Source organism: Aspergillus uvarum (assembly GCF_003184745.1).
Source record: "Aspergillus uvarum CBS 121591 unplaced genomic scaffold BO82scaffold_56, whole genome shotgun sequence".
Taxonomy (NCBI): domain Eukaryota; kingdom Fungi; phylum Ascomycota; class Eurotiomycetes; order Eurotiales; family Aspergillaceae; genus Aspergillus; species Aspergillus uvarum.
Window position 1 is genome coordinate 166,012 of NW_020291353.1, and position 11,940 is coordinate 177,951.

General features: G+C 51.6%; 4 protein-coding genes across 4 annotated transcripts; 2 read left to right on the plus strand and 2 right to left on the minus strand.

Moving 5' to 3' along the window:
- Positions 1-1,171: 1,171 nt before the first annotated feature.
- BO82DRAFT_291285 (uncharacterized protein) lies at positions 1,172-2,289 on the minus strand (the record flags this gene model as incomplete). Its single annotated transcript, XM_025631723.1, has 2 exons — positions 1,172-1,913; positions 2,042-2,289. The coding sequence occupies 2 exons, from the start codon at positions 2,287-2,289 to the stop codon at positions 1,172-1,174; spliced, it is 990 nt and encodes a 329-aa protein (XP_025488641.1).
- A 624-nt stretch (positions 2,290-2,913) lies between these two features.
- BO82DRAFT_357353 (uncharacterized protein) lies at positions 2,914-4,469 on the minus strand. The gene has a single exon (XM_025635997.1). The coding sequence runs from the start codon at positions 4,335-4,337 to the stop codon at positions 3,006-3,008; it is 1,332 nt and encodes a 443-aa protein (XP_025488642.1). The 5' UTR covers positions 4,338-4,469; the 3' UTR covers positions 2,914-3,005.
- A 210-nt stretch (positions 4,470-4,679) lies between these two features.
- On the plus strand, positions 4,680-8,682 carry BO82DRAFT_357355 (proteasome regulatory particle base subunit RPN2). The gene is made up of 5 exons (XM_025635998.1): positions 4,680-5,034; positions 5,153-5,322; positions 5,387-5,910; positions 5,972-8,209; positions 8,263-8,682. Exons 1-5 carry the CDS (start codon positions 4,895-4,897, stop codon positions 8,581-8,583), a joined length of 3,393 nt encoding a protein of 1,130 aa, XP_025488643.1. The 5' UTR covers positions 4,680-4,894; the 3' UTR covers positions 8,584-8,682.
- A 1,051-nt stretch (positions 8,683-9,733) lies between these two features.
- Positions 9,734-11,646, plus strand: BO82DRAFT_291352 (putative acyl-CoA dehydrogenase; the record flags this gene model as incomplete). Its single annotated transcript, XM_025631725.1, has 5 exons — positions 9,734-9,848; positions 9,914-9,925; positions 9,993-10,267; positions 10,346-11,087; positions 11,153-11,646. The coding sequence occupies 5 exons, from the start codon at positions 9,734-9,736 to the stop codon at positions 11,644-11,646; spliced, it is 1,638 nt and encodes a 545-aa protein (XP_025488644.1).
- Positions 11,647-11,940: the final 294 nt, after the last annotated feature.

An 11,940-nucleotide genomic window follows, 5' to 3' on the forward strand; every position in this document is an offset into this window, starting at 1 on the left:
TACTGTGCCAGTACGCGGGGAGAGAAGATGGAGCCCCGGGTCGGAATGATGCCTACATAATGACATCCATCAATCTCAACAGAACCCGAAAGCCTGATGAATCGAAGGAGGGTTACCTAGAGGGGCAACTGCCTAATGCTCAGTATGAGTATTACTAGGTAGATACTGTCAAATGAGTAATATCCCTCATCAGGTCAGATGCTGCAGTGATTGACGAACCTGCTGGATAGAACTTGAACCACACAACCACAACTCTAATCGGATTCGCCTGGAATGCGCCTTGATGCCATCATGCACCACTCATCCTTATTGCCCCCCCTGTCCCCCACTTCAGCACGGAGTTTTGAGTCAGATATTTCCATCATTCGTCACATCCCAGGACCAAATCTGCCCCAAACGCTCTAGGTTTTATCTTTCCGGCCTGATCCTACTGAGTATTAGAGTAATTCAATACTAACCCCCACTGATCTCATTTCCCCCACAATTGTCAATCTATATGTACCATCCTCAAGTAAGGATAATCCTTAGACTTTGTTCTCGAAGGCGAAATTGTAGAGTACCAACAGACTGCAAACAGAGTTCCATGCGCAGGGGTGAGGTAATTCTTGCTTGTTTGACGAACGTGTGCAGCTGGATTCGCGTCCGGTGCGGTTCTTCGTTAAGGTGCGATCTTGCATGGAGGTGTGCGACCGTGGTTGCCGTGCATCGGAAGTCCAAGGGTCCAATAACAAGGGAGCCTTGCATCAACTACCTCTAACGAGGATGGTTTAGTTACCCACTATCGTGAGAGCATGTCCTTAGCAGTGTCGGTCATTTAGCTGCCTGGGTGTGATAAGGAGGATATCAGGACCATCCCAGCACATACACTCATCTCCCTCCATATGATTAAGACAAAGCGGATGGTTTCCTTTCTTTCGAGTGCGAACTTTGCGTTGCATTTAATTGGGTATTTTGTCGGTCTCCTCAGACCAGGATGGCCGGTCATGCGTACGAACAAGTTTCACATGCTACTTATCATGGTCGAATCTCTGGCCCGCATGTGAAAGTGACTTCTGGTTGGCAGTACTCCTTCTTCGGGCCCCATGCACCGATGGCCATTGTATGGAAGGTAGTCTAGACTCATTCGCTCTTGTGATGTTATCCACATTACCTACTGACCACGGCGCAAGGATTAATCAATCTGACATAGCCAGTTCCTGATAGCGTCTCTGGCCTGAGATCGAACACCATCTTCGATCCAAAAATGCCCTGCTCCATCGATCTCAACCGACCGAAACTTACTTGATGGATTCTGACGGAGCTCTTTCGACCAGGTCTGCAACTTATGTACGGATGTGAAAGTATCCTGGGTTCCGTAAAGAGCAAGTGTTTCGTGTGCGCATACCTGGTCTGCTGGCTGGGGACAAGGAATCGATTGCCTCTGGGACGACTCAAACGTTCCAATATCAAGCGACAGCTTGGCAAACAATGTCAGAAAACGGTTGATCGGGGGTAGGATGGGTGAGATAAGTAAATAGGCGATCGTTGTTCTCTGAATAATGCCCGCGGCTCTTCTCATCTCCTCAGGTGTAATTCTTTCTTGTTCAAGAATGTCCTTGTCTTCCTCTGAACAGTAGACGAGATCTCGAGCGATTTGGTAGATCTCATGCATGGGGGTACCATGGTTACTTTGCCTGACAACATCCGCAAACAGATCTAGGTGCGGCAGAGACGAGGCAATCATTGACCCATACGAGTAGCCGCCTAATATGAGCTGCACAGCTTCAAGGTTATTTCCGCCATACTGCGATGAAGTAGAACGCGTGTCCCTCAGGCGATGCAGATAGAGCAGCATGAATTCATAGAAAGAGGCGTAATCGGCCAGTTCAGGCCTGCCGGTCCAGCTTGTCCGCCCATCAGAGCCACCGGCGCCACTGTAGCACATATTAGTTTGGAACTATTGAAGGGTTTCGGACTGTCAAGCAGCTGACGGATGGATGAGACATCTCGGCGAAAACGATATCCCAGAAACACAAGAAGAGAGAAGGGTGGCAATGCTCACCGGAAGTTGAAGGTGCCCACCACAAACCCAGCTCGGAGAAGCTCCCCTGCAACGAGCCCCACGACCGGATCGTCGTAGCATCCTCCGAGAGGGGCGTACGGATGTGCAACGATCGCACCTCGTATCCGCTGACATGATGGACGGCTGGGATTCAACTGTCCTTGTGGATGGTATATCCGGCAGTCGAGCCTGAGTCCATCATGGAGGGATGGAATGGTGAAGGTGTGCGTCGCAGTAGGGAGGTGCATTATCAGAGGCGGGTTCCAGATCCACTCTCAGCACATATATATCTGTGGCATATCACTAGGAAGTGTGGGATACTTCCTGAGTTGTGTGTGTGGGACAGAGGGGACCAGGTTACTTGGCTAAAATCACATCACCAGGCCTGTTGACAGGGAGGAGATTAGAAGAGGAAGTACGGAGTGTACCTTGTGTGGGACGCTGGTCGGGCCCAAGCGTTTACGGTCAATGAGCCGCTGCTGCAGTTTCCAGTTATACTGCACAACTCCCCTTCATGGTTACAGCAATTCCCCAGTGCTATATTTCGGGGTCACAAGGGGGGCCTTGCAATACATATATACGTATAGCCTCGGGAAAGTGCTCTGTATCGATTTGCCTATTTGTCCGCAAACATATGTATCTGCCGGTATAGTCCCTCCCAAAGAACGACTTCGGGTCATGCAAACATCTTCCCTTGTGACACTTTTGATAAGGCGCTTGGGCAAGTATTATAGGCATGGTGACTAGTCTGCGAACTGGTTGCTGTCCTAATGCCACCTTGTTATTCCGATCATGTCAGATTGTAATTCCTCTGTGTCAACTAGAGCAAGTACTTGGATAGCATAGCAGCAGGCAAAAGCGCTTTATGATTAGCATGTATAGGTTACCGAAGGCATTCAAGCTACTTCAATAGGAACTAGTGATGTCTTTCAAGTAAATCAAACCAGCCGAGTGTACATCTTGGTCACGATTCTGGGAGCAGCCAAGCGGGATCTGGTTCATCATCTTCTCCCCCCGACGACCTAGAAACTACATCAAGAGAGTGTTCCTCCGTATCCCTCAACAAATCAGCTGGAGGCTCAGGGTTATCCACCCCAAGCGGGTCAGCATGAACATCGGGTTCACCATCGCTAGGGCCACCGATAGGCGATCGGACGTCGGCGTCAGACACATTGAACAGATTCAGCAAGAGTTGGTGAGCCTCTTGCAGAGCCTGGAGCTCTGCAGAGATGCAACAAACGAGTAATTTCCAGTTCTTACTCCCCGCAATTTCTAAGTGATCTTCTACGCGTTCAGATGTGTGTCTCAAATCCTCTAGCACAGTCCGGGCAATGTCCTTTTCCGATAGGGTTTGTGAAGTACCCTCTGGATCCAGAAGTTGTGACTGTTTCTGTATGAAGCGGCGCATGGTCGCCTTCAACCGCTTCTCGTAACCGGTAACTTCCCCGACTACTTGTTTCCAAACTCCACCACCAGCCTCCAGCGCTTCGATCTCTGCCTTGACTTCCTTTTCTCGACTGCGCAGGTCCGCTTGCTCCTTGGTCCAGTGTTCGTGGGCGAGATCGAGGGTCCGTCGATCTGGGTTCAGAGTGTAGAACGTCGCGTCACTAGACTTGGCCGATAGGGGTCTCACAGGCGGATTCTGGAGGTATCTTTGAACGTCCGACTCCAGTAGCGTCAAAGAAGCTTTGTAGGAGGATAATTTAGAGTCGACCGAGTTTTCCATTTGCGACAATTCCCGGATGACATGTTGGTGCCTAGCCTTCATTTGGGATAGTCTGGTTTCCATTTCATGGATGTCTTCCTCCAGTCTGCGACTTTCGTCTCGTAGTTTCTTAGTTCGTTGACCGTCCTTATCGTCTTGAATTGTCGAAATTGCGGCCTTTAAGCCGGCACGCTTGGTGTTAAACCCATCAATGTCCTGCAGTGCATCGTGTCGTTCATCGACCTGGGAGATCAGTAGCTCATGCTCCTCCTCTCTCAGCTTCAACAGGTCGTAAATAGATTTAAATATACCTTCCCGAGCCGCACGAAGACTAATCTTCTCGGGAGGTGGTTGTCTCACTGGAACGGTAGAGGGCCCTTGAACACTACCCAGCGCCGAAGTTGGAGTATGGCTCCCACTAGTCGAGGGAGTAGCATTGGACTGCGGCCCCGCCAGGCCAGCAAGAAGACCTTCGCTTTGCGCATCGATGAAACTCTGCAGGTTGAGTTCGATTTGTTTGGCTTGTCGGTCAATGTATACGAGTGAGTCTTGCTGGTAGGTGGAAGCTCCCGGCGCGAATATTGCCGACATTTTGGGGGTGATGACGGCTTGGAGAGGAACGAGCAATTGGGATGAAATTTGGCGGGAGTCAGGGTACAAATACCCGCCTAGAATTTCAGTTCAATGGAGCAAAATAGTTCAATCACGAATACCTCGCACACGACACAACAAAGAGAAAAAGAGGGTCACTCCTGCCTAGAGACAGGGACCTGCTGCATAACTGTCGCATGCCATCACCGACCACGTGACACTGATAGGGCGGCCGGCAGAAACCAGCAATACCATTCGACAGCTTCCCTCCGCCCCGTTGACGTGTGCCTCGCTGCTGCTGCTGCTGCTGCTGGAAAGGAACCTTGAAGCTTCCTGATCACTCCGAGCTTGTCTCTTCCCACCATCCACCATTCTATCCCGCCTGCTTTATCCATCTCGTTTCACGTGTACTCTGCGCCTTTTGATCTTCAGTAGTCTTGAAATTCGCAGATTGGGTTCAACCGACTCAACCACTTCACGGCTCACTCGAAGCTGTCGCCCCATCCTCTAGCGACAGCGCTGCCATTTCCCATCAATCCAGAACACTCCCTCCAGACATGGTTGGACTTGCATCAGCCGCCGGCCTTGTCGGTTTTCTTTCTGAGTCCGATCCAGAGTTGCGAGTCTTTGCTCTGAAGACCCTTGACTCCCAGATCGACCTCCTCTGGACAGAAGTCGTCGACGCCGTACCTCAAATGTTCGTTTGTCAGCCTGATTCTCCGTTTTCGACGGACGCCCATCATGTCCCTTACTCCTTCTCGACTCCAACCATGAGCTGCTTCTTTTTAACCTGACACTGACTCCTTGGAATCTAGAGAGGCGCTCTACGAAGATGAGTCGTTTCCGGAACGCGAGCTTGCCGCCCTAGTCGCCGCCAAGGTGTATTATCACCTCCAGGAGTACAACGAAAGCATGGTGTTTGCACTAGGTGCCGGAAAGCTGTTCAAGCTGGACAGTGGTGGCGAGTTCGAGGAAACAATCATCGGTATGTCTATCGAGCTCATCTATCACCACCGAAGTGGCTAGTATCTAATGCTTACATCTCTCAGCCAAATGTGTTGACACCTTTGTTTCGCTTTCCGCCGCCCAGCGGCCGGTAGTAGGTGACCAACCTGCGAACCTGAACACTTCATTCCCCACCTCCGGTGAAGGAGCCACGAGCACCTCCGCCAGCCTGACATCCCCAATCACACCATTTTCACAGTCCGCCTTGCCATCCAAGTCTCTCTTATCCAGACAAGAAGTGCCCGGAGTGGATGCGGCCTATCCGGGTGGCGATGATGCAAGCATCAAGCAGGTCGAGACACCCTTGGTGTTGAAGCGGGGAGTTCAGGGTCAGTTGCAAGCAATCATCGATCGCTTATTTGAGCAATGCTTCACTCAAAAGAGGTATCGTCAAGTCATTGGAATTGCCATCGAGGCCAAGAACCTCGATGTCCTTCGGAAAACCATTATCCGGGCTAGTGAGGACGAGAAGAAGCAGAACGGCGAATCGCGACGAAGTGAAGAGCTTATGGAGTATGTGCTGGACATCTGCATGGGGATCGTGCAGGAGCGTGGCTTCCGCAATGACGTATGTCCATATCTTCCTCTCTATTGCTCCCTTACACTGGTGCTAACATTTTCTTCCAAAGATCCTTAAGCTTATCCTCGACCTCCTCAACGAAATCCCTGCGCCCGACTATTTCTCAATTGCCAAGTGTGTAGTGTACCTGAATGAGCACTCAATGGCGTCGGCCATTCTTCGTCAGTTGGTCGACAAGGGTGATGCGCGATCACTCGCCGTTGCCTACCAAATTTCCTTCGATCTCTATGACAACGGTACACAGGAGTTCCTTCAGAGAGTTCGTAGCGAAATTGCCGAACCCCTACAGGCGAGCGAGGAGTCCGAGTCGAAGGCTGAAGAGGAACCCAAGGAATCGGATCCTTTGCTGGATAGCCAATCCCGATCTATTGGCGAGAACAACGAGCAGACCAAGATTTCGTCTGAAGCGCGCGCGGCTTACAAGAACGTCCTTGCTATCATCGATGGTAGAAAGACCATCCAATTGAATTTGGAATTCCTGTATCGCAACAACAAGGCCGACATCGCTATCTTGAACAAGGTTCGGGATAGCTTGGAGGCGCGGAATTCTATTTTCCACACTGCTGTCACACTCTCGAACGCTTTCATGCATGCCGGCACCACGCACGACAAGTTCTTCCGAGACAACCTGGAATGGTTGGGCAAAGCTGTTAACTGGTCGAAGTTCACCGCTACTGCGGCACTGGGTGTTATCCACCGGGGTAATCTAACCCAGGGTGAAAAGCTCTTGCAGCCCTATCTGCCTCGGGAGCACATCGCGGGTGTTGGAGGTTCAGGCTCCGTCTACAGCCAAGGAGGTTCCTTGTATGCTCTAGGTTTGATCTATGCTAACCATGGCGGCATGGCTGTGGATCTTATCCGTGATCACTTCAAGAAGGCCACCGAGGAAGTTGTTCAGCACGGTGGTGCCTTGGGTCTCGGTGTTGCGGGGATGGCGACCGGCAACGAGTCTATCTATGAGGACTTGCGGAATGTACTCTACACCGACTCCGCACTTAACGGCGAGGCCGTCGGTCTCGCCATGGGTTTGGTCATGCTGGGCACTGGCAACATGAGAGTGCTTGAGGACATGATTCAGTATGCTCATGACACCCAGCATGAAAAGATCGTGCGTGGCTTGGCTCTGGGAATGGCTCTGATCATGTACGGGCGTCAAGAGGCTGCCGACGAGCTGATCAACGGTCTTCTGGGTGATCCCGATCCCACTCTCCGTTATGGTGGTATCATGACGATCGCCCTTGCTTACTGTGGTAGCAGTAGCAACAAGGCTGTCCGGAAGCTTCTTCACGTTGCTGTCAGTGATGTCAACGATGATGTTCGCCGCATTGCTGTTCTGAGCTTGGGATTCATCTTGTTCCGCAAGCACCAGAGTGTGCCTCGCATGGTCGAGCTGCTGTCTGAGTCCTACAATCCTCACGTTCGTTATGGAGCTGCTATGGCATTGGGTATCTCCTGTGCTGGCACTGGTTTGGACGAGGCCATTGACTTGCTTGAGCCTATGCTTAAGGACTCGACCGACTTTGTGAGACAGGGTGCTTTGATCGCTCTGGCCATGGTTCTCGTGCAGCAGAACGAGGCCATGAATCCTCGCGTGAGCACGCTTCGCAAGACCATGATGAAGATGATTGGGGACAGACACGAAGATGCCATGGCCAAATTCGGTTGCGCCGTTGCTCTAGGCATCATCGATGCTGGTGGGCGTAACTGCACCATCAGCCTCCAAACCCAAACGGGCAACCTCAACATGCCCGGAATCGTTGGTGCTGCTGTTTTTACTCAGTACTGGTACTGGTTCCCCCTCACCCACTTCCTGTCCCTCAGCTTCACCCCTACCGCAGTGATCGGCGTGGATGATGAACTGGAAGTTCCCTTGTTCAAATTCCACAGCAACACGAGACCCAGCCTCTTCGACTACCCACCTGAGCAGCAGGTGAAGACCGAGGAGGCTCCTGAGAAGATCAAGACTGCTGTCCTTTCGACCACTGCCCAAGCCAAGCGCCGTGCTCAGCGCCGGGAGAAGCAGCAACGACGTGAGAGCATGGACATTGATCAGACTCCTACCACACCCAAGGTATCGGAACCTCTGGCGGACAAGATGGAAATGGACGAAACTGCGGCCAAGGTCGAAGATGAGGCGAAGGATGGAGAGAAGGAAAGTGGTGAAGGGCAGAAGAAGAAGGCTGAGCGGGAGAAGGTCGGCTATGAATTGGACAACATGTCCCGTGTCCTACCAGCTCAGTTGAAATATCTGACGTTCCCGGACCCGCGGTATGAGCCCGTCAAACGGGTAAGTATACCTTACTCCCTTTTCATATGTGACCCACGCTAATTTGGCGATAGCCTACCGGTGGTGTAGTGGTTGTGTTGGACAAGACCCCCGAGGAGCCTCGCGAGAAGATCGAAATGAAAGCTAGCAAGGAGGTCAAGCAGGCTGCGGCAGCAGAGACGCTACAAGACCGTCTGCAGGCCGCGATGGGCGCGGCTGGTTTCCAGACACCCCAGCGTGGTAGTGGCCGGGGTTTGGGGGCTGAAACCGGAGCCGATGCGGGAGCCTTGGCTGCCGCCGGTGTGTTGACAGCGGTGGATGAAGATGAAGAGGACGGTGAGGAAGCACCTGTACCTGATGAGTTCGATTATGAGAGCGACGGAGTCGAAGAGTAAAGCTCCCGGTCGCCCTGATAGATCTCTCTGGCTGGTTGTATTTCTAGGTTAATTATGGAAGTTATGTCCTATGTGAATTGAATAAACATATTTCGATACTTTGGAGGGCGGTCGTAGTGTTAACTATGGATTGCGAACTGACGACATCATTCTTTATGGTCGATGTTACGCTGGCTGTACAGCAGTCGTTGTCTATGAATGTACGAGCATATTTTAAGTAGTAAGTCAGTTTCCAGAGTACTGGGTAGCAGTGATCTTTTCAGCCAAGCACTAGGAACTACATTGCTCACCAATGTTTCCTTCCTCTGGTCCACCCTGGATTACAAATATGTCTGCTGTCTTTTTTTTTTTTAATCTTTCTCCTGTTCACATGCTAGTAGTACTGAAGAAAGGAACAACAACTCAGTAGCAACTCGCATGATGCATGATCTCATCTGATCCACTGACTTGGTCTGCCTCGGCTGTTTCTCCTTGCAGTAAAGCCCCGCACGTGCCATAAGGCCGGGGAAGCCAATCGGAGGACGAGCAATACACATCCCGGACTGGCCGAGGCGTGGTCCACGTGAGCTGCTTTATACCGTAGTACTCTTTACTACCCGTGGGCAGGCACTGGCAGTGATGAAGTCAGTCGGGCCCAACATGTGAAAGAAATTCCTGAACTAACTACTTCCTCTCTCTCATTTTTGTAGTGATTACTCCGAGGGACTTGTTTTCGGATGCCGATCGTGCTCTGTTGTATTGTATCCACTATCCATTCTTCTTCTTATTATGATTATTATTGGACTTTCCTATTTACCAGAAGACCCCTCTCATTGACGGGGCTTGTTGCATAGGGTAAGGCCTCCGTGATCAAAGCTGAACTGAACCAACCTGCCAGCCTGCCAGCCTGCTTTTCAGCTGGCCTCTCTTATATCGACTTCGACCCGCTTCTGATTCCATTCTCCCCCTTCTTCCTCCTTTACCCCAGGCTTCTCGACTATCCCTTTCCCTCTCTGGTCTTACATTCTTACCCCGGATCTCGACCCCACCGTTGCCTCCCCACCCCACTCTGTACAACGCAGCGCGACTGAGGAGCGCCGTCTTCATACCCAACTGTACCTACTGAGGATACCCACACATATTCCTTTCATCTTCTTACTGTCCGTACAAAATGGCCAAGAAATTCACCAAAGACGACGTAGCCTCGCATAGCAAACCGGATAATCTGTGGGTAGTGATCGATGAGGATGTGTACGATCTGACCAAATTCCAGGAGGAGCACCCAGGTAAGTCTCTGACCCTAGATAACAAGTCCGAAATCGAGACTAATGTCATTGTGTGACTCCTATAGGTGGCAAGAAAAGTATGACTCCCCCAGTGTATACCTGACTCCGCCACGAACTTTTGCAGCTGACTACCGCCACGTATAGTCCTACAACGGGTGGCCGGCAAAGACGCATCGAAGCAGTTCTGGAAATACCACAATGAAGGCATCTTGAAGAAGTTCAAGGGCCAGCTGCAAATCGGCTCCCTGGATTCGAAGAAGGCCGCTGCACCGGAGCCGGCCCCAGCATCCGCCCCAGTCAAGCAACAGCCTGCGAAAGCCCCGGCTGCACCCGTTGATGTGGTTTCCGCGAAGTCGCTAGAGGCCCAGGAGCCTTTTGGCGACCTCATCCCCTTTGCAGACCCAGCCTGGTATCACGGTGTAAGTACCAGCAAGCTTCCACATTACCGTAGCACGAGATGGTCGAGGCTCAGACTAATTATGCCGATGGACCTCTAGTATCACTCGCCCTATTTCAATAAGACGCATGCTGCTCTCCGTGAGGAGGTCCGACGATGGGTGGATACTGAAATCGAGCCAAATGTGACAGAATGGGATGAGAGCAAGACCGTCCCCGACCGCATTTACAAACAGATGGGAGAGCGCGGGTATCTGGCCGGCTTGCTCGGAATCAAATACCCAGTGCAATACACCCCTAACCGGGTGCAATCCGTGGCCCCTGAGAACTGGGACCTGTTCCATGAGATGCTCCTCACGGATGAACTGTCTCGCTCTGGTAGCGGCGGTTTCGTTTGGAATCTGATTGGTGGCTTTGGAATCGGGTGTCCTCCTCTGGTCAAGTTCGGAAAGAAGCCTCTTGTAGAGAGGATCCTGCCTGGGATCTTGGCTGGTGATAAGCGCATCTGTTTGGCTATCACAGAACCCGATGCGGGTAGTGATGTCGCCAACCTCACCTGTGAGGCCAAGCTGACGCCAGATGGCAAGCACTACATCGTGAACGGTGAGAAGAAGTGGATCACCAACGGTATCTGGAGTGACTATTTCACGACCGCCGTTCGCACGGGTGGGCCCGGTATGAACGGCATCAGCGTGCTGCTCATCGAGAGAGAGCAGGGCGGTGTCAGCACCCGGCGTATGGATTGCCAGGGTGTCTGGAGCAGTGGTACCACCTATATCACGTTTGAGGACGTGAAGGTGCCGGTGGAAAACCTCATTGGAAAGGAGAACCAAGGTTTTAAGGGTACGTGCTTGACCCACCCGACGCCGCTTATGCTCTTTTCTTGCAGGATCTAACCTTCTTCATAGTGATTATGACCAACTTTAACCATGAACGCATTGGCATTGTGATACAGTGTGTGCGATTCGCCCGTGTCTGTTATGAGGAGTCTATGAAGTATGCGCATAAGCGCAAGACCTTCGGTAAGAAGCTCATTGACCATCCGGTCATCAGAATGAAGCTGGCACACATGGCCCGTCAAATCGAGGCGACGTACAACTGGTTAGAGAACATCATCTACCAGTGCCAGTCGATGGATGAGACGGAAGCCATGCTCAAGCTGGGAGGCGCCATTGCCGGGCTGAAAGCGCAGGCCACGACGACGTATGAGTTCTGTGCGCGCGAGGCCAGCCAAATCTTCGGCGGTCTCAGCTACAGCCGGGGTGGCCAGGGTGGAAAGGTCGAGCGGCTCTACCGCGATGTCCGAGCCTATGCCATCCCCGGTGGTAGTGAGGAGATCATGCTGGATCTTAGCATGCGCCAGAGTCTGCGTGTGCATCAGCTCTTCGGGCTGAAATTGTAGGAATTGGTTACAAGTTTTGGAATCAAACGTTCTATTTCGCAGGAGTATATATGGTTATTTTGCTGAACGTCCTGTAACATATCACGCAGAAACTGCCCTGGAGGACTGACTATCTTAGCATATCGCAAATTCAATGAATGATGGCTGAGCTGTGTATGGTGCTGTAGGCCTCCTCGAAGTGGGGCCAGAAAGGCTGCCAAAAGATGCCAAAAGTCCTTTCAATTAGAGCGCAAAATACGGAAATACCATCTGAATGAACTGAAAGATCAATTATCCAGTAGAGTCAACAAGTCA

Excerpts from the sequence above, each read along its gene's own strand:
- BO82DRAFT_357353 (XM_025635997.1), bottom strand. The coding sequence starts at position 4,337 with ATGTCGGCAATATTCGCGCCGGGAGCTTCCACCTACCAGCAAGACTCA.
- BO82DRAFT_357355 (XM_025635998.1), top strand. The coding sequence starts at position 4,895 with ATGGTTGGACTTGCATCAGCCGCCGGCCTTGTCGGTTTTCTTTCTGAG. Across the intron at positions 5,035-5,152 it reads GTCGACGCCGTACCTCAAAT|AGAGGCGCTCTACGAAGATG; the intron begins GTTCGTTTGTCA and ends CTTGGAATCTAG. Across the intron at positions 8,210-8,262 it reads GGTATGAGCCCGTCAAACGG|CCTACCGGTGGTGTAGTGGT; the intron begins GTAAGTATACCT and ends ATTTGGCGATAG.